This window comes from Numenius arquata, chromosome 2 (genome assembly GCF_964106895.1).
Source record: "Numenius arquata chromosome 2, bNumArq3.hap1.1, whole genome shotgun sequence".
NCBI lineage: Eukaryota > Metazoa > Chordata > Aves > Charadriiformes > Scolopacidae > Numenius > Numenius arquata.
The window spans coordinates 77,290,380-77,314,516 of NC_133577.1; the positions used below are offsets into that span (position 1 = coordinate 77,290,380).

General features: G+C 46.2%; 1 protein-coding gene across 1 annotated transcript in view; it reads right to left on the bottom strand.

The window, feature by feature from the left end:
* Positions 1-1,036: 1,036 nt before the first annotated feature.
* MRTFA (myocardin related transcription factor A) overlaps positions 1,037-24,137 on the bottom strand; it is a 47,196-nt gene continuing 24,095 nt past the window's right edge. Inside the window, exons 3-14 of the mRNA XM_074168345.1 lie at positions 14,555-14,610; positions 12,894-12,969; positions 12,072-12,233; positions 10,475-10,650; positions 9,848-10,003; positions 9,083-9,336; positions 8,163-8,334; positions 6,773-7,888; positions 4,637-4,807; positions 2,498-2,671; positions 2,032-2,092; positions 1,037-1,613 (exon numbers count right to left, since the gene is read on the bottom strand). Coding sequence (XP_074024446.1) covers positions 1,114-1,613; positions 2,032-2,092; positions 2,498-2,671; positions 4,637-4,807; positions 6,773-7,888; positions 8,163-8,334; positions 9,083-9,336; positions 9,848-10,003; positions 10,475-10,650; positions 12,072-12,233; positions 12,894-12,969; positions 14,555-14,610 — 3,074 coding nt within the window. The 3' untranslated portion in view covers positions 1,037-1,113. The remainder of the gene's footprint in view (positions 1,614-2,031; positions 2,093-2,497; positions 2,672-4,636; positions 4,808-6,772; positions 7,889-8,162; positions 8,335-9,082; positions 9,337-9,847; positions 10,004-10,474; positions 10,651-12,071; positions 12,234-12,893; positions 12,970-14,554; positions 14,611-24,137) is intronic.

A 24,137-nucleotide genomic window follows, 5' to 3' on the forward strand; every position in this document is an offset into this window, starting at 1 on the left:
GTTGGGTCTCCCATCCCCAGCTGCTTCTTTCCACTGGGGCACCTGCTACAGGAAGGCAACAGCACAGCTGAAGGCAGGAGACAGATTGCACATGGCCCCTAATGATATGTTGCTCGTTGCTGCGCCCCTCACATGCTCCCCAGGACAGTCCGAAGGGCTGACTGCCCTTCTCACCTGAGGCTGTTACAAGTGCTGTGGAAGCTGGGACAAAGGGGAGGTTGCACCTCAAGGTCGGACTCCAGGCCCAACCAGAGGTTTGGGGCAGTGAAGGACAGATTTAACATAAAAGGACCTGGATTTTAGCACCTTAAAAAAAAAAATCTCTGTTTTGCAGCCCAAAGCGAGTGAAGCAAGCGGGCAGGCTTCTGCCAAGCTCAGCAATATTTGGAAAACCAGCTTAGACGTTACCAGGTAGGTGGGGAACCCTGGTTCCCTTTGGCTACACTTGGAAAAGGTGCCTGTTCTGCCCAGCTCCTCACAACCCAGCGGCAGAGCAGACCCTCCCCTGACAGACAGCAGGTGGGGCAGAGAGCAGCTGTTCCAGACCCCAGCCAGCGCTCCCTCCATTGTGTTCAGCCCTGGAGGTAGAATCCCCTTCTGCAACCGTTAAACCACGTGTGCTGGGAGGAGCACAACCCCATTTATTTGCCAATCCCAGCAACACGTGGGGTGTTGCTTCTGGAAATGGCTCAGGCCCAGTCACGCTATGTCCTGCTGTGAGGTGTGAGGGAACTTGTAGCCCGGCAGCTCCGTGCCCCATGTGCTGCCATCACTGCTCCTGCCGGGAGGAAGGGGTGCTGCCGGCTCCTTTCAACCGAGATGGGTCAGGTTGCACTGAGGGGGCAGGAGGCCAGCAGCCCCAGAGCTCCTGCAGCCTCTTCTCCCCCCCGGCAGCCGTTCTCCCTGCCCTGGCCTGGCCGCTCAAGCAGCAGGTCTGCCTTTGCCACCGCTGCCAGCTTCGTGCAGGAAGGACACTCTTGGGGGAGGAGTACAAATACTAGGAGCTTGTTTCCATTTTTTTTTTTTTTTTTTTTTTGGTTGACTGGCCTCTCCCCCCCCCCCCGCATGCCTGTGCCCTCCCGCTCCCATTCCCTTCAGTCTCTGCTCACAGAGCTACAAGCAAGAATCCCAGTGCAGCTGCAGATCGTGTCCATCAAGGAAGTCTGTGGAAAAGAGGCTAGGAGCCGCAGTGCTGAGGGGAGCCAGGCTCATGACAGGTCCCCCCGGCAGCTCCAGCCAGTCCATGCTGTCCAAGTTAGCCTCAGCCAGATCCAGGGCTATGCCCCCGGATGGCTCGTGAGCAAAGTGCAATTCCGAGGTGTCCATAGGTGAAGGCGGGTGGTCCAGGATGGCCGAGCTGCTCAGCATCTCACTGTGGAGGTCATCAATCAGGGACAGGGGCTCCGGCCCGTCGTGGCCTGCCGTCAGCAGTGGGAGGCCAGTGCTGCTCTCCAGGAAGTCCTCCAGCCGGCCCACAGGCACCGGCTGCCCCAAGGACACTGGCACCGCCAGCTCTGAGGATTGGTGGCTGCTGGGTGGTGGGGAGCAGGCTGGGGCCACGGGTGGTTCTTTCCCAGCTGGGGATGACTGATCCTTGAAGTCAGCAGAAATCTCTGTAGAGAAAACAGGCAGGCCAGGGTGAGAAAAAACTTGGCTGAACACCAGAAGGGTCCCTCCCACCCACCAGAGCAACAGGGAACTCCCCCCCAGACTGAGCCATCTCTGACCACCAACAGGGATAAGGAAACACATCCTGTGCCCATGCTTGGCTGGCTGTGGGGAGTTTTCAGCCCATCTCTGGGGAATTCAAGCTCTTTCCAGTAGCGCAGAAGAGATGTGCCCAGATCTGATGCAGCAGAACCACCAAGAAGCTTTGTATTGTACTAATGCCTGACTGACATCTCCCTCACTGCCTTAATGACACTGACAGGGATGCAGAAGCCTAGGCCATGACAAACTCTCCCCTCAGGGCTTTATAATCCCCAGGCTAAAACCCAAAGACTACGGGAAATGCTGGCTTTGTCTCCTTACCTCCACTTTCGATGAGAATGTCAAACAGGTCATCCATTTGCTGGCTGGAACAGCCGTTCTCCTGGGGAGAGCAAGCACAGGATTAGCTTCCTATTTACCAGGGGAGCTTCTACCTCCAGCAACACCCTTGGCTGCTGGCTCTCCTCCCTCGCCTTAATGATGCAGCTGTTTTCTGGCAAGAATGAGCACAGGGAGGCACAGGCACCAGAATCCTCCTAACCCCAGACTGTTACTGGATGGGAAGGAAGGTATAGTCTGCAACTGCTGTACTAACACTCACCAGGCAGTGAGTGGTTTGGGATCTCTACCTGTAGTTTAGGGTCTGCCCCAAACCCTCCATGAGGAATTGAAGGTGCAGTTGTGTCTCCGTTCTCTGTTACTGGCCCAGCTCAGGAATCTCAGCAGATTTACAGTGAAAAATTTTCACCTGCTCTCCAAGGAAAGCAGTGAGAAAACCTGCTCTCACCTGGGCCTTTGGCTGTTGCTTCACGGCCTCTTCATAGCCTGGTGGCTCTTTCATTGGGACTGAGGGAACAGGGAGAGGAGGTGGAGGAGTTCCAAAAAGCGACGTGTGCTGTTGCTGCTCCAGATCCATCTGGGATGGGGAAGGGGCCACAGGAGAGCCGGGCTGCGACGAGGGCTGTTTAGAACGAAGGCAGAAGGGGCGATCAGGGGAAAGTTCATATCAACTCCTGTCTCACAACTGCTTTGACAGACCATCACCCCATCTCTTGGTGAGCGCTGCACGGAGGGCTGCAGTGCTCTGCTCTCAGCAGCCTGGCTTCTTCCATGTACTCTGTGCACTATGCCCTGGCTGCAGGGGAGGAAGACAGATTTCCCCTCCAGCTCACAGCTGGAAATGTTTTGCTGATTTTTCTAACACTAAACCAACCACGCCACAAACCACCCCCAGGCTGCTGCTAGTTGGGGAGAGCCTCATCTGTCCAACTGGGGGATTCCTCTAGCTCTTTGGAGAGAGAGGGCACTCCCCTTGTTGTGTTCAGGCTACTCTGTGCAATTTATCCAGAACCTATCTTTTACCCACCTCCCTCTGCAGTGCCTGCTTTGGGGACACAGTCAAGTTTCACTAGCAGCAAGTTTCACAGCCTGATGGTGGGCGGAGAGCACCAGAGCACTCAGCATCACCAGAGACCTCCAAAGGAAACCCCAAGCATCGCAGGAAGTGGTGCTTGTGACTCAGCTTTACCAGATGAATCAGCACACAACTGCCCATTAGAAAAGTTAAAAGGTGGACCAGGTCTTTGCCTCTACGGCAGTTAGACTCTCTTTCTGAGAGCAGCTGGAAACTGGTATATTGTAGCACAGGCCACTGGAATGTGCTGGGAGGGTATGGTTTTTTTGACACACTGGGTGGGGCAGCTTTGCCAGGAGCACCAATTTTCAGGGATCATTTGTGGAAACAATTGGGGAAGAAGGGCTGCAGGTTTGGAGGTGTTGAGAAAAACAATATGGTGTGGGGCTGGCTTCTGACCTGGCTTCTGACTCTACAGGGAGGCAAAAGGATCAGGAAAGTCACTACAGATGCCTCCATGGCACACGAGCTAAGGGAAGCTGAGGGAGAAGGTGCCTTTGTTTCACCTTCTGCATTTCCTCAAAGGTCTCAAAGCAAACCAAGGCACTGACCCTTTGCAAAGTGGGCAGCCCACTCCGGCTACACTAGAAATAATTCCTGTCTTCATATCCTTTCCAGGATCTGGCTAAGAAGCAATCCTCCAAGCTCTAAAAACTCTTTGTAATCTTTTGTATTTTATCTTGATTACATGTTAGAGAGAGAGCTAAGTCATCCCTGATGTGGGCTAGAAAGGGAGGAGATGCACAGCAGAGCCTCTTTGCAGCCATCACCTGGAGAAGCAGTAAAGCCAGAGGTGCTCTCTTTCCCAAACCGGCACTGCACTTCACACAGAGACAGTTAACAGGTACGCTCAAGGCAAGGGAATGGAAATCACAGCACGTTCACTAGTACCAGAGAGCAAAAGGTCACATCGTTTTGTCCCTCTCAGAGCTCATAAACCACCTTCAGTAGCAGACACGCTGCCCACACAACCCTCTCTCCACGCAGTAACCACCTTTTCAGTTTAGCAGCTCTCCAAGAATCGGGACCACCACTGAGAACCAAGGCTGCCCACTCTGGCCTCTCATCGGTTTTAATTGATAGACGATACTTGTTTAAAACACCAGCTGGAATTCTGCCCAGATGTGGGCCCAAAGGCCAGCAGTTAGTAACTTATCAGAGTTCAGCCCAGAGCTCTTTGCTGCAAAGCCTCCACATCACTTCCAAGCGAGCCCACAGGGGAAGACCTCCCAGACACTTAGTGCTCCTGAAACCTCACGCCTGATGGGCTCTCAATGGCGGCTAGTTCAGCAGGAGACAGGGGGATGGAGAGGCTGTGCCAGGCACCCCTTCTGCTGCCACTTTCAAGCTGGAAACCAAAAACTGTGTGGCAGAAGCTGCTGTGAGATTTCAGTTGCTGTGATGAAGGTCTCTGACCAGGACTGTGCGCCTGTGTCCCCTTCCCACCGCTGCTACAAATCCCATCAGCAGGCAAAGAAAAACAAGAAGAAAAGTGAGCAGACAGCGAGTTACCTTTCTGACAGATTGGTTCAGTCCTCTGGGCTGCTGCTGCAGGGGCTGCTGCTGCTGCTTCTGCTGCGGCGGGGGCTGCTGCTTCTGCTGCGGCGTGGGCTGCTGAGGGGTGCTTGCCGGTAGCTGACACGGCGGTTGGCTGGAAGGTTTAGCGGGCGATGATTGTACTCTCTGGAAAGAAAAGGGTATCCATGAGAAGCTATTTCTCAGACACAACATGGAGTAAGGTTTGCGTTTCTTAAAGGATTTATGAAATTTGTTCTTCCCCACTCTTTATTCTTTAGGATATTCAGTCAATCATTCTGTTTCGCCAAGCAGAGAAATCAGATGGGGGTGGGATTCAGAGGCCTACAAGAGGAGGCAGCACCAGTCTAAGTCCCTAGGCTATCCGTGATATCTCTCAAGGCCTGGCAGACCTGACACAGGACCTGTGCCCTTCTGGAGCAGTGGCTGGAGTTCAGGTGAGATACCCTGGGGTATCAAGGGTGACGCTGGATGCTGATATTTAGACAGCTGACTGGCATCTCACCTGCTACACAGTAAATGCAGCAACTCCTCTGGACAAAAAAGATTGTGGAGTTCTATGATGTGCAACATCAAGAACAATTTTAAGGGATCATACAAATTCACAACTTAGAATGACTGAAACCTACAATTGTTCCTAATACTAAACATACAAATTAATTGTATAGCCTGGGAATACATCTAGGCCTATACAATACTTCCTATATTTGCATTCTTTCTCCTGCACAGACACAGAGTTTCTCTTTGTAAATGGATGAACAGGTGTTAAGATGGACCAATAAAGAGGTTATGGAACATTAGTTGCTGCTTTGAAGTGTTATCTTTAGGGAAAGTAAATTAAAACATAAAGAAAGCAAGTAGTAAGTCTGCTCCTGAGGCAACAGGTAAGACTCGCTTGGAGAAGCTTCAACACCAAGTGACCCAGCATTTTACTGCTGCTCAGGGAGGCAGAAAGAAAGGTACCCAGCCAAAGGCTGGACTCTATCACAAGTGCCTGTCCCTGATGGTAGACACTGCCACTTGCTCTGCAGAAGGTGCAGGAAATGTAGCGGCAGAGAATGAAAATCTTCTCTGATGCCATGGAAGATGCTGGGGTTTGACTTATGTCATAAAACCTGGGCATATTTATGCCTTCCTGGAAGAAACGCTCGGAACACTTCTGTTAAGTGCTGAGCTCATGCCAACAGGGGAATAGTAGATCATCTCTGATGAAAGACTCTGTTAACACTGAAATACTGACATGCATTAAAACAAAGAGCAGTCAAAAAGCAAAAAGTCTGCTCCCAGGGTCTGATTTCAGCTCTCAGTAGACAAGGTGACCTATCTATCACTCAGACTACAATCTCTCTAATAAAGAACAAGAGGTGAAATACACCCTGCTTTTTTTAATACCACAGGCATAGTTGTTCTTTCAAAAAGTAATGCAATGTGGCAGCAAACCCTTGTCCTCCAAACCCGAGCTCCTGCCCGACAAAAGGCAGAACCACGTGTTTGGAAGAATGCTGAACAGCCTGTGATGTGCACAGTCAATCGTGCATTGCTGTACACAGTTCCTCATTGTCAAACTCCAGTCTTTTTGCTAAAGAGCTGCTTACACTGCTCTTGTTTTACAAAGCCATGATCTACCAGCTATCGTGGCAAACAACTCAGCCAGTTTAGTATTTATGGCGTTGAATTTCTACCACATTAAGTCATTCTGTGGCAACCTGAACCACAACAGCAAGAAGATGGAGAGAGGAATCCAACTACCTGCAGCAGGGATGTGATCACACAATCACAGAATGGCAGGGGTTGGAAGATCACCTAGTCCTCCCCCCCGCCAGAGCAGGTTCACCTAAAGCAGGCTGGACAGGATTGCACGCAGGCCGGTTTCGAATGTCTCCAGAGAAGGAGAGTCCACCACCTCCCTGGGCAGCCTGTTCCAGTGCTCTGCCACCCTCAAAGTAAAGAAGTTCCTCCTCATGTTTAGATGGAACTTCTTATGTTCGAGTTCATGCCCGTTACCTCTTGTCCTGTGTCTGGGCACCACTGAAAAAAGACTGGCCCCAATCCTCCTGACAACCCCCCTTTAAGTATTTATAATCATTGATATGTGGTCTAACCCTTCCCTACCTGCAAGGCCGGGCAGCTACTCCCTGCCTTCGCCTGGGGCGAGAGGCCCTGCCTCTCGGCGCTCTGCTTGGTCACGGTGAGGACGATGTGGGTCCCTGTGGAGTCGGTGATGAGGGTGGGGGGAGGGGTGCCCTTGATGAGGTCGCTCAGGGCGCTCCCTTGCTGGCCAAGGAAAAGCCGCGGGCTGTGGGACTGGCACGGTGGCTCTGCTTCCGCGGCTGGCACCTCCTGCTTCACCATCACGGCTTTCTTTGGCACTGGGCTTGGGTTCGAAGTGTCCATTTGGCTAGCTGTTGGTGCAGGGCTGAATTGGTCTGTTTGGCCACTGGATTGATTTGCAAACTGGCAACTCAGGAAACCGTTTTCACTTTTCACCTGGGTGCCAAATGCTGCTGGGTTGGAGGCAAGGGCTGTTCCTTCTCCCGCAGCCGCTGGGGCCGGTAGTGACTGCTGAGAGCGCTTCTCCTGCTCGAGCTGTAGTCTAAGCATCTCAACCAGCTGCTGCTTCTGCTTCAGCATGCGAGTGAGTTCCTCAATCTGCTTGTCCTTCTCCTGCAGCATCTGGTCTTTGTCCCTAACTTCTGCATCTCTGCTGTTACCGGTGCTGCACCGCTCCGACCTGGGTGCCGCACTTACGCTGCAGGAGGCAGACTTGGAGCTTTCTTCCTTCACCAGGAACTGCACTGGAGATGCCTGCAAGGTGAGCTGGGTCAGGGGTGAAGTTACCATCTCTCCAAAGGTGTCTCCAGTGGCCGAGTTCTCGTCCCCTGTGCTCATTTGCGAGCGCTCAGAAGGAGTTGGAGAAACAGGAGGAGTTGAGCCTGTGCTGCCAAACTTCATCACGCCGCCACCGGTGACTGTGGCCACGACTACTTCTGCTGGTGCAATGCCAGTGGTGACCAGGGCTGGCCCTGTGCTCAGCCTGGCAGCCGGGAAGGCTACCACCACTTCGGCAGCTTTTGGGATGACGGCTGCTGTGTTGGGCTTGGGAGCGGGGGTTGTTTGGCTGGCTGCACCGTTCTGCTCTTGATAAGCTCTGAGACGCTCAATCAGACCCGTCTTTGTGCCCGAGACAGGCAAGGCCCTCAACTTCAGCTCTTGCTTCAGCTCTGCTACCTGACACGGGGGAAAAAAAAAGAGGGCAAATTAAAAGTACGTACACTCTCTGTTAACAGCTACCATAACCATGGGGCAAAGGACTAAACTGACCCTTCTGCAGGCCAACAAACCTGTCCCTCAGGTACAGACTGCAGGGTAGCAACGCTAGCTGTTATGACTAACTCCTGTCAGTCCACCTCAGCCCTGCTCTGGGGCAGCAACACCGTTCAGTACTGCCCTCTCCACCGAAAATGGCAAAAAAGGGGGCCGTGCAGCTTCACAGGACATTTACCTTCATCTCATCTAGGTTGGCTGGGAGAGGGCCAGGCTTGCCCACCGCAGCATTACTGTTTTGTCGCATGAGCCCACTGGAACCCGAGGGTACTGAGGATGTGCTGCTGACCGTGGCAGAGAGATTGCGTACAGCAGGGGCGCTGGCACCGCTCTGCTGCTCTCCTGGAGGCCTGCAGGGAAAGAAAAAACACAGGCATCAAAACCAAGGTGGAAAGGCACCAGAGGCCCTCAGTGTCAACAATCACATTCAGAAACATCTGGGTCACTAGTGTCACCCTAGACACTAAAGCACACCAGTACCTTTGACTATATCCATGCTCCTTACCCTGCCAACCAACTCACTTCAGCTGCTTTGGTCTGATTCATCTGACACCGGCCCTTTTTGTGGCTCACTGTAACTTACAGAATCATAGAATAGTCTAGGCTGGAAGGGACCTTTCAGATCATCGAGTCCAACCATCAACCTAACACACAAAAACCACCACTAAACCATGTGCCTCAGAACCACGTCTACCCTTCTTTAAAATATCTCCAGGGATGGCGACTCCACCACTTCCCTGGGCAGCCTGTTCCAATGCTTGACAATCTTTTTGGTGGAGAAATACTTCCTAATATCCAATCTAAACTTCCCCTGGTGCAACTTGAGGCTGTTTCCTCTTGTCCTATCGCTTGCTCCTTGGGAGAAGAGACCAACCCCCCCTCACTACAACCTCCTTTCAGGTAGTCGTAGAGAGCGATAAGGTCTCCCCTCAGCCTCCTTTTCTCTAGGCTGAACAACCCCAGCTCCCTCAGCCACTCCTCAGAATTGAGTGTGTTACATCCAACCGCAACATCTCACACCCAGAAGACAATGTCTCTAATAACAGTTCTGGGGAAGCGAGTGCATCCTAAGAGAGAGCTGCCACTTAGGAGCCATACTTTGGTGGAGCTGGCAGGATGGTCTGATAGTTGTAGTGCTGCTGCTGCTGCTGGCTGAGGATCTGAAGCTGGAGAAAGAGCTGCTGCTGCTGCAGTATTTTGGCATAGGATGAATCCATGGGAGGAGCTCCCTTGTCCTGCTTTTGGTCCGGAGGAATATACTGATGATATTTAAGCTTCTTGACTTTCGGCTTCAACTCCTTGGCTTTTTTACTGCGCTGAGACTTCTCACTAGCAGACTTGGGCTGGCTTTGCTATTTAAAAGAAAAGGAGGAAGCAAATAAGAATGAAAACACTGAAATAACACAACACCCCATATAAACGAGAACACACACTGGGATTTTCTTTTCAAAATTCTCCAGATTTGACCTCAGGGCCTTTCCATGGTTCTCTAACTCAGGCAGCAGCATAGTCAAAGCACCCACAGCAGTTTACACTGCACCATAATGCAGGTCATCCTTCCATTATTAGTACGCCAGACCACTTGCTCATCCAGCGCAGACACACTGACTCTAGTTATGGAGAATGTCGATTGTTTCAAAACATTTTGCATTCAGGACCGATTTTACAGAAGGTGAATACATCATGGAACAGAAAAACCTATTAAATACATTACAACTAGTGTCAGAGAAAGAAACTAGTGAGAAATAAGCTTTCCTTCCTCTGCATCTGTTAACACAATACTTCCAGCTCCAAGCCTTCTTCAGAGTAACCATCTTATCTTCCTTCAGACTACAACAATGAAGAAACCAGCCAAAGTAGTACCTTGATGAGCGTTGGTGGGGGCTTGGCAGCAGTAAGAGCCACTCCATTGGTAAGACTGGGAGGCAGAAGAGGTGGAGGTGGCAGAGGCGGGGGTGGCTGTTCAGGTAGGAAAAGTGTTTCACTGGAGTCTGCACTGATCTGCAATTGGGATGTACCCTGCAGGGACAGAAAATGGCACAATGAATACACATACGAGAAGGGAAACAGTTTAAGAGAGTGCAGGAAGTGTCCGCTTATAGGGAAGCAGCAGAGGTTTCAAGTCATGAATTACACTCCTTTAACCCACTGCTTCAGTTGTCCCTGAGAAGCAGCACAACTTCTTAGGGCAGAAAAGGAATCAAAATCCCACACCAGTATCTCCCAGCTTTACCTGCCAGAATCAGTTGTGCACCAACACAGGCTGTATCACCAAGGAATGACTGCCCCCCTTCCCCATATGGCACCACTACAGGAGCTTCTGAATAAACAGAGGACTTCACCAACAACATGCAGAGCTAAGACCCCTTGTGAAATCTCACAGACTATACCTTTTAAGGATCCCTCAGTCTCACTTTTTAGGATCCTCCGCCACAAATCAGCAGTAGCTGTGGAGCCGTAGGGCACTGCAGGAGGCCACCACATTCTCACCTGAGCTAGTGATGTGCCAGTGGTGCTAGGGAGAGGCTCACAAATCCGGGAGTCCATCGGTGATGGGACAGACCCCTGGGACTCATGGCTGGCTGGCTGCTCTGGGGAGAGGGCATCACTGCTGTCCTCATCAAAGGAGGAATTGTCTGCAACCTTTGGGTAGTTCACCTGTCCAACTAGAAACACAAACATCAATTGTGGTCTTTAAAGTGGACTAAGAAATTATTTGACTTGACACTAGATCATAAAAGATAATGAAAGCATGGAGAGAGTTACATCTGAGCCGTGCTTAAAGCACCAACTAAAAATGAGAGAACAGAGCCCAAGCTGGATCAGTTTTGAGTGTTTACATTCATCACTGCTATCAGTAGAATAAAATGATGCAGACTGGGGTGAACCATTTCCCTTGCTTCTTAGCCAGACAAGATCAGGAATTATAACAAGAGCTACTTAACTCTGCCCAAACCCAGATCTGTGGCCTGGCTTGTTTGATTATCATTCGGCACCAAAGAAGACAGTGCAAGTTTGAGTCACGGTTTCTTTGGTGTTCATCCTATGTGGTGGGAGGTAGAATCCCTCTTCAAGAGAGAATCCCAAATTGTCCTCTAGTCTTATAAGCAACACGGACTATAGATTACGTGGTGACCTTGACTGCTAGTAGCATTCCTATCTACATGTCCAGTAGATAAGTTCACTTGAGTCTACATCAGTAATGAACTAATGTTGTTTAGATTACATTATCTCAAACTAATCTTGCTAAGCAGGAAAATACTATCATTTGCACCTAACATAAAAGCAGGAGAAATCCAGAGAGATGTCAAAGCCAGAAGGAAGCCACATCCCTAATGCTCTCCAGTTCACAAGTTCATTTTTTCTCTTCCTCAACCACATCTTGTGCAATAGTGAAGGCAGGCTCTCCCCCTACACTGTTCTTTTCCTTTTTCATGAAAAATATTCCATCTTGCTCACAGTTGTGTCCCATTTGTCTTTAAAGTAGCAGTGCGTGTTTGAGGGGATGAATAACCACAGACGCACACAGACTGCTCAGTCTGGGGAGACGGGCAAAAGCTCTGCTGCGGCAGTGGGAAGGCTATTCCTCAGCATTCCTTTCAGCCCTTGGAATGGCACTGGCATGATTTACATCTGTTCTGGTTTATTTTTAAAGGAGTTGAATCGTCTGAAGTTTTTAAGTTCACAGACAGCTTTTGTTTCATCCCACCTGTTTATATTCTGTCTCCTCTCCCCGATCTAAGTCAGGGGGTTCTCCCTAACCAAGGTTGCTGACATGTTATAATGAGAGAGGGATTTTTAAGGAGTGAATCTAAGGAATGCAATCTTCAACAGTCTTTCAAGTCTTTAGGGTACACAATTGCTTTCACGTTATTCTGGGATGTCCATACTCTCTATAAATTTATGTCTGTCTGTGCCAGAGGGAGTCCTGCTTTTTAGAATCCTTGGGGATGAAAGGCTGTGATTCTGAGACAGGGAAACAAGACCAACGATGGGACTGCATTCCCTTAGACAGGCAGGTGAATTGACAACAAACCACAGCCACCTGTGGGAAATGCCCTCAACACAGGCCTTCCTCTGGCCATACCTATAATGGCTTCCTTCAGGCTCGATTCCACAGGCAAGATGTTCTTCTCCACCAGCTCCATGGGACCTGGCCTCTGCGCTATCTTCTCATTGAGGTCATCTGCCAGTCTGGCTCTCTTTAGCTTCAGCTGCTTTGCCTGCAAGGAGGGTTCAGCTGAGGTCTCTGTTCAAGGGAGAGTAAATAAAATGGCATCAATCCAGCAATGGTCAACCTATGCACTTCAGCAGTACTTTACTTCTGTTCAGAAAGGTAACTGTAGGTAACTGTAAAGGAAAATAGCTGCAGATAACAATAGATAACTATGCACTGTGAAGATATTACAGATATTATGTGTAGTTATGTTGTAAAGATAACTATGGTAGTCCTTGTGACTCTAGAATAGGAAAAATTTACTGTTCTCAAACTGATGTCACCCAATTCTTCTTCATCTTTTCCCTTTCAGTTATGTCCAAAGATGTGGTGCTCAGCAGCCGCATAGCACTCCCTCTCTGAAACTGAGGTGCTTACTAATTAGATCAAATCTGCCTCACTCCTTCTTGGATACAGAGTCTTCCCTTAGTAGAAGAGCAATCACAGTCATTCCATTTCGTTGTTGCTCAGCTACACAAAACTGCACAATTTTGAATTCATGTAATAGATTCTCCCGAGAATCTCCCTGCGAGCCAAGCTGAATCCCTTCAAGAAATCCTCCAGCAGGCATGATCTTCTGCCTGCTTCTGACTGAAAGAAAGACTTGGGGGCCAGAGGCAAAATAGAAAGCAGTTAAATAAGTAGTTACGATAAATTTATTGTTGATGTTTTCCTGTTTAGCACGTGCAATACCTTCCAGAATGTGCATCCTAACCAGCTCTGATCTCTCTGGCCGGGACCGGATTTTCCGTTTCAGATAGTCCTCTGTCTGCAGCAAAAACAGACAAGGAAGAACCAATTTCAGTTGATCAGATGCAGGAGTGAGGTAATCTTGGACAGCACAAACAAGAGAAACAACCATCTTTAGTTGTTACTGAGATCTACATAAACACAGAACAGAGAAGGAACATATCTTCTGTCCCAGAGCGTCCAGAGAATGAGTTTATTCTAAAGATGACCTTCCACTGTACATCGCTTCAGTATAAGGGTGCACTGCTGTCCTGCAAAACAGAAACTGGGAAGGACTTCCTCAAGAGCTCAAGTCCTCTTTTTCCCTTTTATCCAACACCATTAAATTTGTGTCAGGGTGAAATTCAAGACATTTCTTTTTACATTATAGGCATATGCACTGGTTCCATTGTTCACAGCAAATACTTTCATATACTGCTGACATTCAGGGCCGACTTGTGGTTTGGGCATTCTCTTATTTGTTTAAAGATATGTTACTTGTTAAGCTAAAGACCCCATGCACTCCCTTGGCAGCCAGAATCTAAATGCTGCGACAAGACCCATTTAATTTCCAGAATTGCTTTCAGCTCTTTGGAGAATGCACTGCAGAGCAATGGACAGAGATGACCCTGTCCAGGCTGAGCACGTCACCCTTTGCAAAGCCCAGAAATGGGAACCTGGGAGCAGTGGGTAACAGACTGGTAAGTACTGGCCATCAGAACGGGCCTTCAGAGAAAACAAATATTAAAGTCAATCAGAAAACTGCACCATACTTGCTCAATTGACCACACCAAAATATTAACTTAATAAGAAGGTTGTAGAAATAAGAGGAGGAAAAAGCAAAAGCCTTTGGGACACTGGTCTTAATGCAAAGTCCAACGTTCCAATCCTTCCACAGAGTTTACAGTGCTAACACTGCCTTGCAGGTTTTAATCACAGCTGTTATTTTTTTACTTATGTTGCTTTCACTTTTAAAACAAAACTTAGCCCAGCAGTCATAACAGGTTTTATTCCTCTGCAGGCTAGTCAGAAAAATAGCTATCCCCAGAGGCCTTTTGAGGAACAGAAATCATCAAGAAACCCCCCAGTTAGCAAAGGTGCCACATGAACTGTGACGCTTGGCTTCCTCTTTCTATAGAGCCAGAAGTCTGTGTGATTTCGGTGTTACAAGATTTTGTAGGGGATCCTCTCTACTAAATTTTCAATTTCTAATGTTCTAGATAAACAAGTGCACGTGCAGGTAACAGAGAACCATACACTTTCCTCAAAGGTGGAACTGAGCTCCACACGACAGGAGCATTTAGGGCAAAACAGACACCATAAAAATGTAAAGTATATGGACAGCGAGGAAGCAGAATATCAGTGACTTCTAGAAAGAAGACTCCAGGGGAAATCCAGGCACCATATTCATTGGGTTTTAGGCACATCTGGTTCACTGGGGGTTAACCACCACCACATACAAGCTAAAGAACACCCCATCCAATACATCTCTGACTGCATAGCGCTGTGTTACATCCAGAACATGAACGATTTCCTTCTGCACCTCATTAACAGATACAGGATGCCCAAAACACAAGACATACTCCTGACTTCCCCAAAACGTTAAAGAGCACACTGCATCTTACCCTGGCCCGCTCCAAACTCCTTCTTTGTTCATGAAATGCAGCTGGACTTTTCAGAGCTGTTGAGAGAAAAACATTCAGAGAATGAATTAGAATGATGGAAGTTTTCTCACTCCACGTCCCTTCAGGCCAACTAAGTTAACAAATACACCGCAGCAACTGCCTCCTGCATCTTTCAACACACTGGACCAGATCTCCAGCTGGTATAAAGCGATGTGAATTAACATACTCCGTTTGACAGCACAGGAGCTACAGGAACTGACCTGGACTTTTTGTGGGCTACTGAAGAAAGTAATACGGGCTACACTTCTAGTTGAACTAATCACTGTTCACAAAGTTGGGTCCAAGAACATGAGTCAAATCCAGCCCCCCAATAAATGCCTTTTACAAGCTGCAACATAGAGTAAGATATCCAGGACCCTTAAGTAAGGGAATGGCACTGAAACATTGAAGAGATACATGAAAGGGTTGGAAGGATGGAGGAGGATCCTAATGAACTGTAAATCCTCTTTACTACCTTCTAATGTCAAAGGAAGCTACAAGTCTTTCCTTAATCTGCACCTGTGTTTTGTGTACATGCAAGGGCTAGTTGCAAATTCTGCAGGTCCACAGGACATATACATTGTTCCGTATAGGAAAAGCTATCATGAGAACAGGAATACTTGGACAGGAAAGTGAATCTGTCTGTTGACAGAAAATCAAACTTGAGGAATTAACAGCAGCTCTCCATATAACAGACCTCTTCGCCCCCTCGGGCCCAGTATAAAACCAGAGCCAAAACAGATCATGTTTTAAGAAACGGATCCTCTGCTGTCCAGGACCGTACTAACCCTGGAGGAATCTCTCACTCTGCCTGGCTCCCCTGGAGCACACAAAACTCACGTCCCACAGTAAAACCAGAGAAAGAGGGTGACATTAGTTCTAACTCAGCTGTGGTAAGTGTCACTAGCTCCTCGTGGTTTTCCTGAATCCCCAAAGTAGCTTGTTTTTTTAAAACAATCACATCGTGGCTTGCATTTAGAACTAGCTGAAGGGAACATAATAATTTCTTTTCATATTTCTGAAATGCTCATATTTAAAACTGCCTGGTGAAGTTTCTAAATTACCATCAAGCTAAACAGCAAAGTTGAAAAGCTTCAGCTTTAAAGGTAAGTTGCAAGCCTTTTGAAGACAGAAATGTAAACTTGTACAGTTAGTATCTCCAAAGTATTGCACGTAGGTCCTACGAACAACAGTCTACTTGTATTATTTTTCACTTAAGACCAACGATTAAATATTTCTCAAATGTAACTTCATAATGAAATCTCAAAAGACTATTGAAAAATAAAAGCCCTTGCGTAAATACAATGTAAGAAACTACTTTTAATGCATGTGTAGGTTTCTAAACTCTTTCCTACAGACTAAAACGAAGTAGCCAAAGACAAAGCGTTCAGACAAACATACGTTCTGTTAAATATAGACAGAGTCCCTCTAGGTTCATATCAACAGGGTAAAAAGTAGAATTTAGTCCACGTGCCAGGAATTTTGAACAAACCCGGGCATAGGTGGGATTCAGACTACAGAATTGAATTTATTGTAGAATAAATTAACAATAATTGAAAACTAACCATAGTGAATGAGTATACAGACCCCTACAATGATGAGGCAAACAGTTCCCATTCAGATTAAAGATAGTTTCATACAATCTGGTTATAGAGAGAAATCACCAGAGAAAGTTATGCAAACTGTGAAATGGGAGCACACTGATTGCACTTTGGGATAAACCAAAGTAAGGGTAGAGATATGGTTTTGCAATAGCTGCAAAAATAATAGAAAAAAACTTCACTGGCTAGCTGGGACATCAACTCCTGGGCATTCCGATCATCACACTTCAATTAAGAGCAACTGACAAATAATATTGGGAAACAGTCTTTTTAAGTCGCATGAACTGCTAGTGAATATGCATGCCCTTGAACTTAAATACAGATTTCTTTCATTGCATGCATATCACAGAAAAGTGAAACAAAAGTTCAAGTACACTTGGGCAAAGATTCCATGTGATACATAAACTGGTATAAAAATCTACCCTGGAGACAAGCGAAGCAAGCTTCTTCTTGAGTCTTCAAAAGCTCTCTGCCACTGGAATGTGCAGGCACGGCAGTAATTCTTTACTGTCCCCTTCCTGCCTACCTCTGCCGTCAGTAAGAGGCAGCACATGAACTTTAAATGACATTTCCCTGACCATAGCAAATGGTCAGGAAAGCCAAGTGCAGGAGTTCAGCTGATGTCACAAGTAGTCTGAGAAAACTCTTGCACACAGAAGAACAAAGCAAGAAGAAAAGAATCCCTCAGTAATAAAAAAGAACAACTCTCCCCTTAAACACATACACATTAAATAGTAAGTAATGCAAAACTGCTACAGGAAGAATCTTGTAAAGAACAATTTCAGTCTCTCATGACTAGTCCTTTGGAATCAAGCTCTGGGTTGTAGCTCTCTGCTCTGGCAAAATGACAGAGGACTTCATATTCGACCTCTGAAAATGTCAAGAGGGCACAAATCCTTCAGTGCTTCCCTCAGCAATCCAGGACAGGGCTGACATGTCAGAAGAGGGTGTCTATTGTAAAATCATACTCCATTCAAAGTCAACTAAGCCTTGCACATTTTTCTGGCTTTGAAATGACTACATAGCCCAGAGCAGTGGAGCAACTCTGTTAACTTTACTATAGCAAATGGAAAAAAACCAAATTCTATGAAGAACTCTGAAGCAGGAAGACTCTGGGTAAGCTCCACAGGAGTCCCATAAAGCAGATATGCACCTTTTCCAGCTCCTACCACTGCCCTTCCCAGCCACTTGGCACTGATCCCTGCAAAACTATTCCTGCCCCCTCTACCCTTCTGGCTTGCTCACCTGAGTGCTGCTTTATCCATCCCACTCGAAATTACCTGTACTGACAAAACGCTACTGTTCTCAGCTATATCAGCTACTCTGGCTCATTCTCACAGTGTATGAAAACAAGCGGCTTAGCTGGTGGGGCAGAGGCAGCGGTAACCAGGTAGCCATGGGACAGCACTTCTGTCACCAACACAGGATTCATGTCCACAGCCCCTGGTACCTGAAGCAGCAGATATAACCACAGAAACTAGGAATGAAGAAAGCCCAATCACCTAATGCCTTCTGAGTGCCGAGGCTGGATAAAATATACTAAACTATTCCTTACAGTACTTAGTCTAACCTGTTCTTGAAGACCTCTCATGAAAAAATGCAATATTGTTGCAGAGAAGTTATCCCAGTGCACAGATATTCTAACTAAAAACCTTTCTGAATGTCTAACTTACATTTCCCTTCCTACAATTTATACTCATTATGCCCTGCCTTACCCGCAATCATTGCAGAGAACAATTTATTCTGTTCCTCTTTGCATCTATCCCTATATATTTGAAAAATTTGTTTTTCCGACAGTCTTCTGTTATATAAAATGACCAAAGCTAGTTGTTTTAACCTTCCCTTATAGATAACATTTCCCAGACCTTTGCTTATTTACTCTTTTTCGGACTCCTTCCATTTGATCTCCATTGGGTACATATTCCAGCCTAGGCTATATCAGCTTTTACAGAGCTAAATGATTATTAAATAACACTTCTTGGGTATAGGTCCCAACCAGTTTGCCTTTTTTTGTGTACATAAAATGCATAACGTTCACTTGTGCTTGGCTCACGATCATGAAAGGTCTCCAATCCTCTTCTGCAGAACTGCTACCTAGCCAGCCATTCTCCATCCTCAATTCACACTGTTCTCTCACCAGTTGCACATGCAGCTTTGAATTGTCCCAGCTTGCTTACAAAAATGTCGGGCAAGCTTGTGTCAAGCACCTTACTAAACCCAAGAAGTGCAAAAAGACTTTTAACACTCTGACTTCCTGTGAAGGCAGTTCAACAAATATTTATTCTGGTGGTAGGTCCTCCGTGTCCCACACATTTCTGCCTTGCCATTGATGCCCTAATTGTACTCGTACCGCACAGGGAGCTGTACTAGGGAACTGTCACCATAAAGTAACTCCAGTACCTCCCCATGGCACTTGCCCTTTCCCAAAAAGAGGTACTAGTTAACTTGATTTGAATCCTTGATCTGGCTAACTGGGTGGCCAGCTTTGCTACCTTTGCCAGCATAATTCTGGGTGAGCCCCTGATGAGAACAGAGTGCTGCCAGAGGAAAAAAACAAACTTGCCAAACTACAACAGTACTGTTAGCTGTTGAGAGCTTTTGTTCTCCACTGTATGCAGAAAAAACATTACTTTGTATTTCTCTGCTACTGAGATATTTGAGAAAGCAGAAGTAACTTCTGCAATGGCCAATTTCATTTAGGTATACCTTTTGCCTGCCTTTGTGATTTTGTTTCTCCGTGATACGTGCACAATATTTTCACCATGAATAAACTGCCGTTACACTTTTTGCTCTCGTTCCTACACCTAGGCCTGAGACAAGCACGTTAACCCTTGGTTATGCTGACAAAACCATTTGTGGACTCAGATCACAGCTGTTTTGAAAGAGTAATTTTAACCTGGACCGGTACGCTGGTTTACAGCACAGCTCCACCAATAACAGTGTCAGCAAAACCGAGCAAAAACTGCCCTGCCAGGCAAAGTCAGAAATGAGAGGATGGGTTTAAAGCCAGTGCTACAGCAGGATCCCCCACACTGCTGAACCACAGCCCCCGTGTCTTCAGATTGCCCCATCCACCTTAGGAAAACAGCATGATGTTACAAATGGCCAAACAAGCACTAAAAATGACTTTGTCATATAAGGGACAAGAGCATCACCAATGGGGTTTGAGACAGCACGGTCCAGTAGGTGCCCTTCACTGAGTTGTACCATACGTTTGTCCCACTTGGACAACCATCTGGCAATTTGCAACATCTACTTTTAGGAGGATGAGCTTTACCCCTCACCTTTAGATGACTGACAGCAGGACATGATTTTCCTACCGCAGATGGGATGGCTAGCCAGGATCTCATGAAACTCCTACCACATCCATCTAGTTGTTCAGTCTCTCTGCTACTTGTTGTGGAGCATTTTGATGTTTCATCACCAGAATTCCTGAAGCATTAGCATCTTTGTGGTCACACCCTTAGCTACCACAAGAAATCTCCCTGGAGATAAGTGATGCAACTGTTTTGTGCCTCCACCCTACTTCAAAAATGTTTGTAGCTATACACTGCAAGTACTGTCCTGCCATCTGACCCCCCAAAGCTAAGCAGCAGCACACAGGACCATCTACAATGATGCACACCTTTCCACACAAAGCAAAGAGATGCAAGTTGCTAATCTTCCTTTCAAAGCAATATGTTAATTCCTATGAAACAGGGTCCAAAACTGCAAGGCATGAGTTCAGTGTCCCCTCAGTCCAAGCCACATTTTGAAGATGGCAATGTATGAGTGAAGGGAGATATTGCTGCAAAGCAACAAACTGGTGCTGCTATAAACAGACTGAATCAAGGCCCAGGAATCAAACCTAAATCTCCAATATAACAGCAGAGACAAAAAGCCGGACAAAATGGTTCAAACGCTTCTGTTCAGGGTTTATCCTGCAGAGTACAAAAGCAAACTGTAGCCTTGCAAAGCTTTCAAAGATAGTCATATGCAGATCTTCAAGTTCCTGTTGCCTAGTGTGAGAAATAAGTGGAATCAGAACTAATTTCAGTCACTCTAAGAACGAAACACTGCAGGGAAAGGGGGCTGACCCAACCACTGAGAAAAAGAGGTCAAAGTATCTGTACACCCTGCATTTGCTTATGCAGCTGATAGAAGACACCTAGATTTGCAAGGAACCAAATAAAGGGAAGAAAGAAAGGGTAAAAGGTCTTCACAGGCCCTCATGAGCTCAAGTGTCTAGGGGGGAGGAGAGGCTGCAAAACCTTCTGCAATTGGTAAGGTCACTACTGGAGGCTATCAGATGTGTAGGCTGACGGGGGAGACAGCACGTGAGCTTTCCTTCACCACAGTATCTAGCTCAACACAGACAACAAGGGGGTATTTGAACAGCAAATCAGTTGGTCGGACAACAGTCAATGTTTGTAGCAAGGCTACTGCATCAAGTATTCTGCTGCTGTTAGATCAGTTTCTGAAGGAAAGCTAAAATTTTCCTTTGCTATGACAAAGAGAAGCTTGTGTTATGTCCAAACCCAGCCTCAGACGTGCTGACTTAATTGAGAAAGGCAGAAGGCCTTCTGCTGCAGCCATTCACCTCTGCTCTCAACCAAATTCTAGTTTCTCTCTCTTGTTTACTATGCTTTCGTAAAAAGATGAGATAAAGTGCTACAAATAGACTCGATGACTTCCTCTGTCAGTTCAGGGTGGGGCTCCCACCCCACGGCATTTGGTGTGTAGCATTTGGTAAGAGGCACAACACTTGAACCCCAGATTAAGGCAGTTGGCACTTTCTTCCTCCCTTCATCTCCACTCTACTTCCAAAAATTACTTCTCATAGGATGGAAGAAAAAAGTATTCAAAAACTGGGTCACATGCACAGAAGGAGCCATCACCTTGCTAGTGGGGCAGTATCAAAGAACAGTATGCTGGAGAAATATGAAAAGGAGGTGGGAGATACACAGGCGATAGAAAAGAGATCTCCATCAGCACTCTTTTCTCCTTATGCAGCTCCATGGAGTTTCACATCTGGTACACAGACCTGATCATACTTGAGAATTCTTGCTGATTTCATACCTGTGGCACTGGTGAGAGCCCTTGGATTAGGACTAAGATCTGAGTATCAAGTTAAGGATAAGAAAAGAAGCCACAGCTGGTAAATTGTGATTATTCTAATCCCAAAATATATAAAATTAGAAAATTCAAAATTAAGATTGACCTAAAAAAAAAAATCCAAACATTTTTATGAAGGTGAGAAACACATCTCTGTCACCAATACAAAGCTTTGTTCGCCCTTCAGTGATACCTTTCAAGCACAATGTCATTATTTTTAAAAAATTACAAGTGTTTCTGGTCTCACACTAAAGAAACGCTGGAGAAAGGTTCTTCCCCACATTGTTACAGTTGCCAGCACTACCAAAGTACAGTTAATAGTGCTACGGCTTTACGGAGTCTTCCCTGCTAATGAGCTATTCCAATCAATAGAGATATTGCACAGAAGAGCACAGAAGACAGCAGTCAAATAAAGACCATGTTAGCTGGACTGTTTGGTGAGTCTCTGGCTGTTATGGAGCCAGAGCTGAAGAAGTCCTGCCTCCCTGACACCCAACCTCACAGAGCCACCTCTTCTCCTGCATCAACGCTCATGAGCCAGCACACCATACAAACTCACAAAGCTGTTGCTCCACAAAATAGCCCCTTTCCAGCTCCCTGAACTGGGCTTGCCCTGGTTGCACGAACATCCGTCCAGGTGGGACTGTTGTACCTTGCCTCAGCTCAACTCACCATGGAGCCATGCACCAGCTGAGCTGCTTCCGACTCCTGAACTAAGCACCTCTCCAGAGCCCATGTCCATAACTCAGCAAATCTGTCAGTAACTTTATTATAGCGGTATCTCCATTATACAGCTGAAGTGTGAGATTTTCATTAGTTCTAACTGTGTGAAAAGCCTGAAGTATGGGAACATATGCAAACATGCAAAATTATTAAGAAAAAGAGCTAAGATTTTTCAAGGTTCAACACTGAGTTAATATCAACTCTAACAGACAGGTTTAATTTCTCAGAACGTTCCCCCTCTTTAGAAGCAAAATGGAAATTGTCGCCCATGGTAACAGTTATCAGATCTATGGGTGACTATGGCTACAGCTTTGTGTCAAAGAACATTTACAGCAAATACAGATAGTATAACCCCCTCCCTCCATCCCCAGTAACTCTTGGCATTCAAAGACATTACGTAAATCGTAAACTGAAAAATAAAAAGATAAAAGAAAGCTTTGTTACAGTTAAGATTATGCCACCTCCAAACTGAAGAGGAAAAGGGAGACATGGAACTTCTACTGAGACCCCTTTGATCCATGCATTCCTAGACCAGACTTGATGCCTGCTTCTTGTATGGATAATTGCTCTTCACAAACTCTTCTGACAACTTTATGCAGTGTCCAGACTAGGGGAGGTGTGGGGCCATGAGAAGAAAAAGGAGTGACCATTCCCAGCCAACAACTAAGAATGAGCCCAAGATGACTGTGGGAACATGAAGGGGGAAAAGCTTTACTACATTCCAGATTTTAGTCCCCTGAATTATTATGCTTCTCTTGCAACGAGCAGAGTTAAATCTTTTATCATTGCGGGGATCAAGGATGAAATGCAGCCTACCAACCCCTGAGCACAGCCTTTTCTTTCTACAACTTCAGAAAGGGCCAACAGCACATTTCCGTTATTAACAATGAACTTTCCTACTCCAACCATGTCTCATTAATCACACAAGATATAAACACATGGAAAACAAACACAGACAGCTATCTAAAAATATAAACAAATCAGGTGCAGTTATTAGGCCCCTGGCAATGAGGCTCTGGGCTTAAATGCACGGACTCCTCCACACAAAGCCTCAAGGCTTTGAAATTGTGCTTCAAGAGAGAGAAGAGATCAAAGTCAAAGAACCAGCAAATAATTCCTGGGAGACAAGTTACAGGTAGATGATCAAATTAAAATAAAACCAGTTCCAATTTCTGTGCTACATGCCACAAACAGAAGTACAGCTGCAAGTGCCCTCTACAGCTCTTGTTTTAAGATACCTGCTTAGTGTTCCAGCTTTAACTCTCAGAGCATGACATCAAGTATATCAAAAGTCTTGCTGCAGCCTCTATTTTTGAGGTCCCATTCTGTACACAATGAAGCAGGAAATAGCAAGGTTTCACAGGTTAAATGGAGTATTAAAAAAAATTGTTATTATTTCTAGATCTTAAAGACTTGACAGGTTTGGACATTTTATTAAACAAGTCTGGGAGTAATGACATTTGCAGTCCGTATGTTTGTTTTTAACTCCTTATCCAAATGAAAGTACAGTTTCAGATTGTTTTGGGGAAAAAAGGTATGAAAGTGAAGCAGTCACTAATAGGCAGAACAGCAGACACTAGATGGCAGGGAAGTAAAAATCTGTAATTTTGTTTTGTTACTATAAATATATTCCAAAAACTATAGGGAACGTCATTACAAAGACCTGATATGTAAAGCAGTGAGAATGATGGGAACACATTACGCAGCTGAGATAGGTAAAGCAGGAAGAGTTCTTTCGGGGTGTTAAAGCAATTGGTTTATCTGCAGTTCAAAGATAACACACAACAGTCTCGAAATGTCGACTGGGTAGCCACACTGCAACATTTGCCAATCAGTAAAACTCCACAGAGGCACAGCAGTTCATCTTCTACCCTAGCCTTTATGTAGAAGATAAAATATGGTTGAGACATAGAATTGCACCTGAAGTCATTAGCATGAATGCAGAATGGTTCCTGCCATGAAAAATACTACACATGTAGATAACTGTGTATGTTCCAACAGCTCACTCCCTCTCCTTTCTTTGACATATATCAAAAGATGCTCCTATTTCACAATTAACAGTTTAAAAATTAAGAAAGCTAGGAGGGTTTTTTTGTTTTCTTTTATATCTGATAACACTTAATATG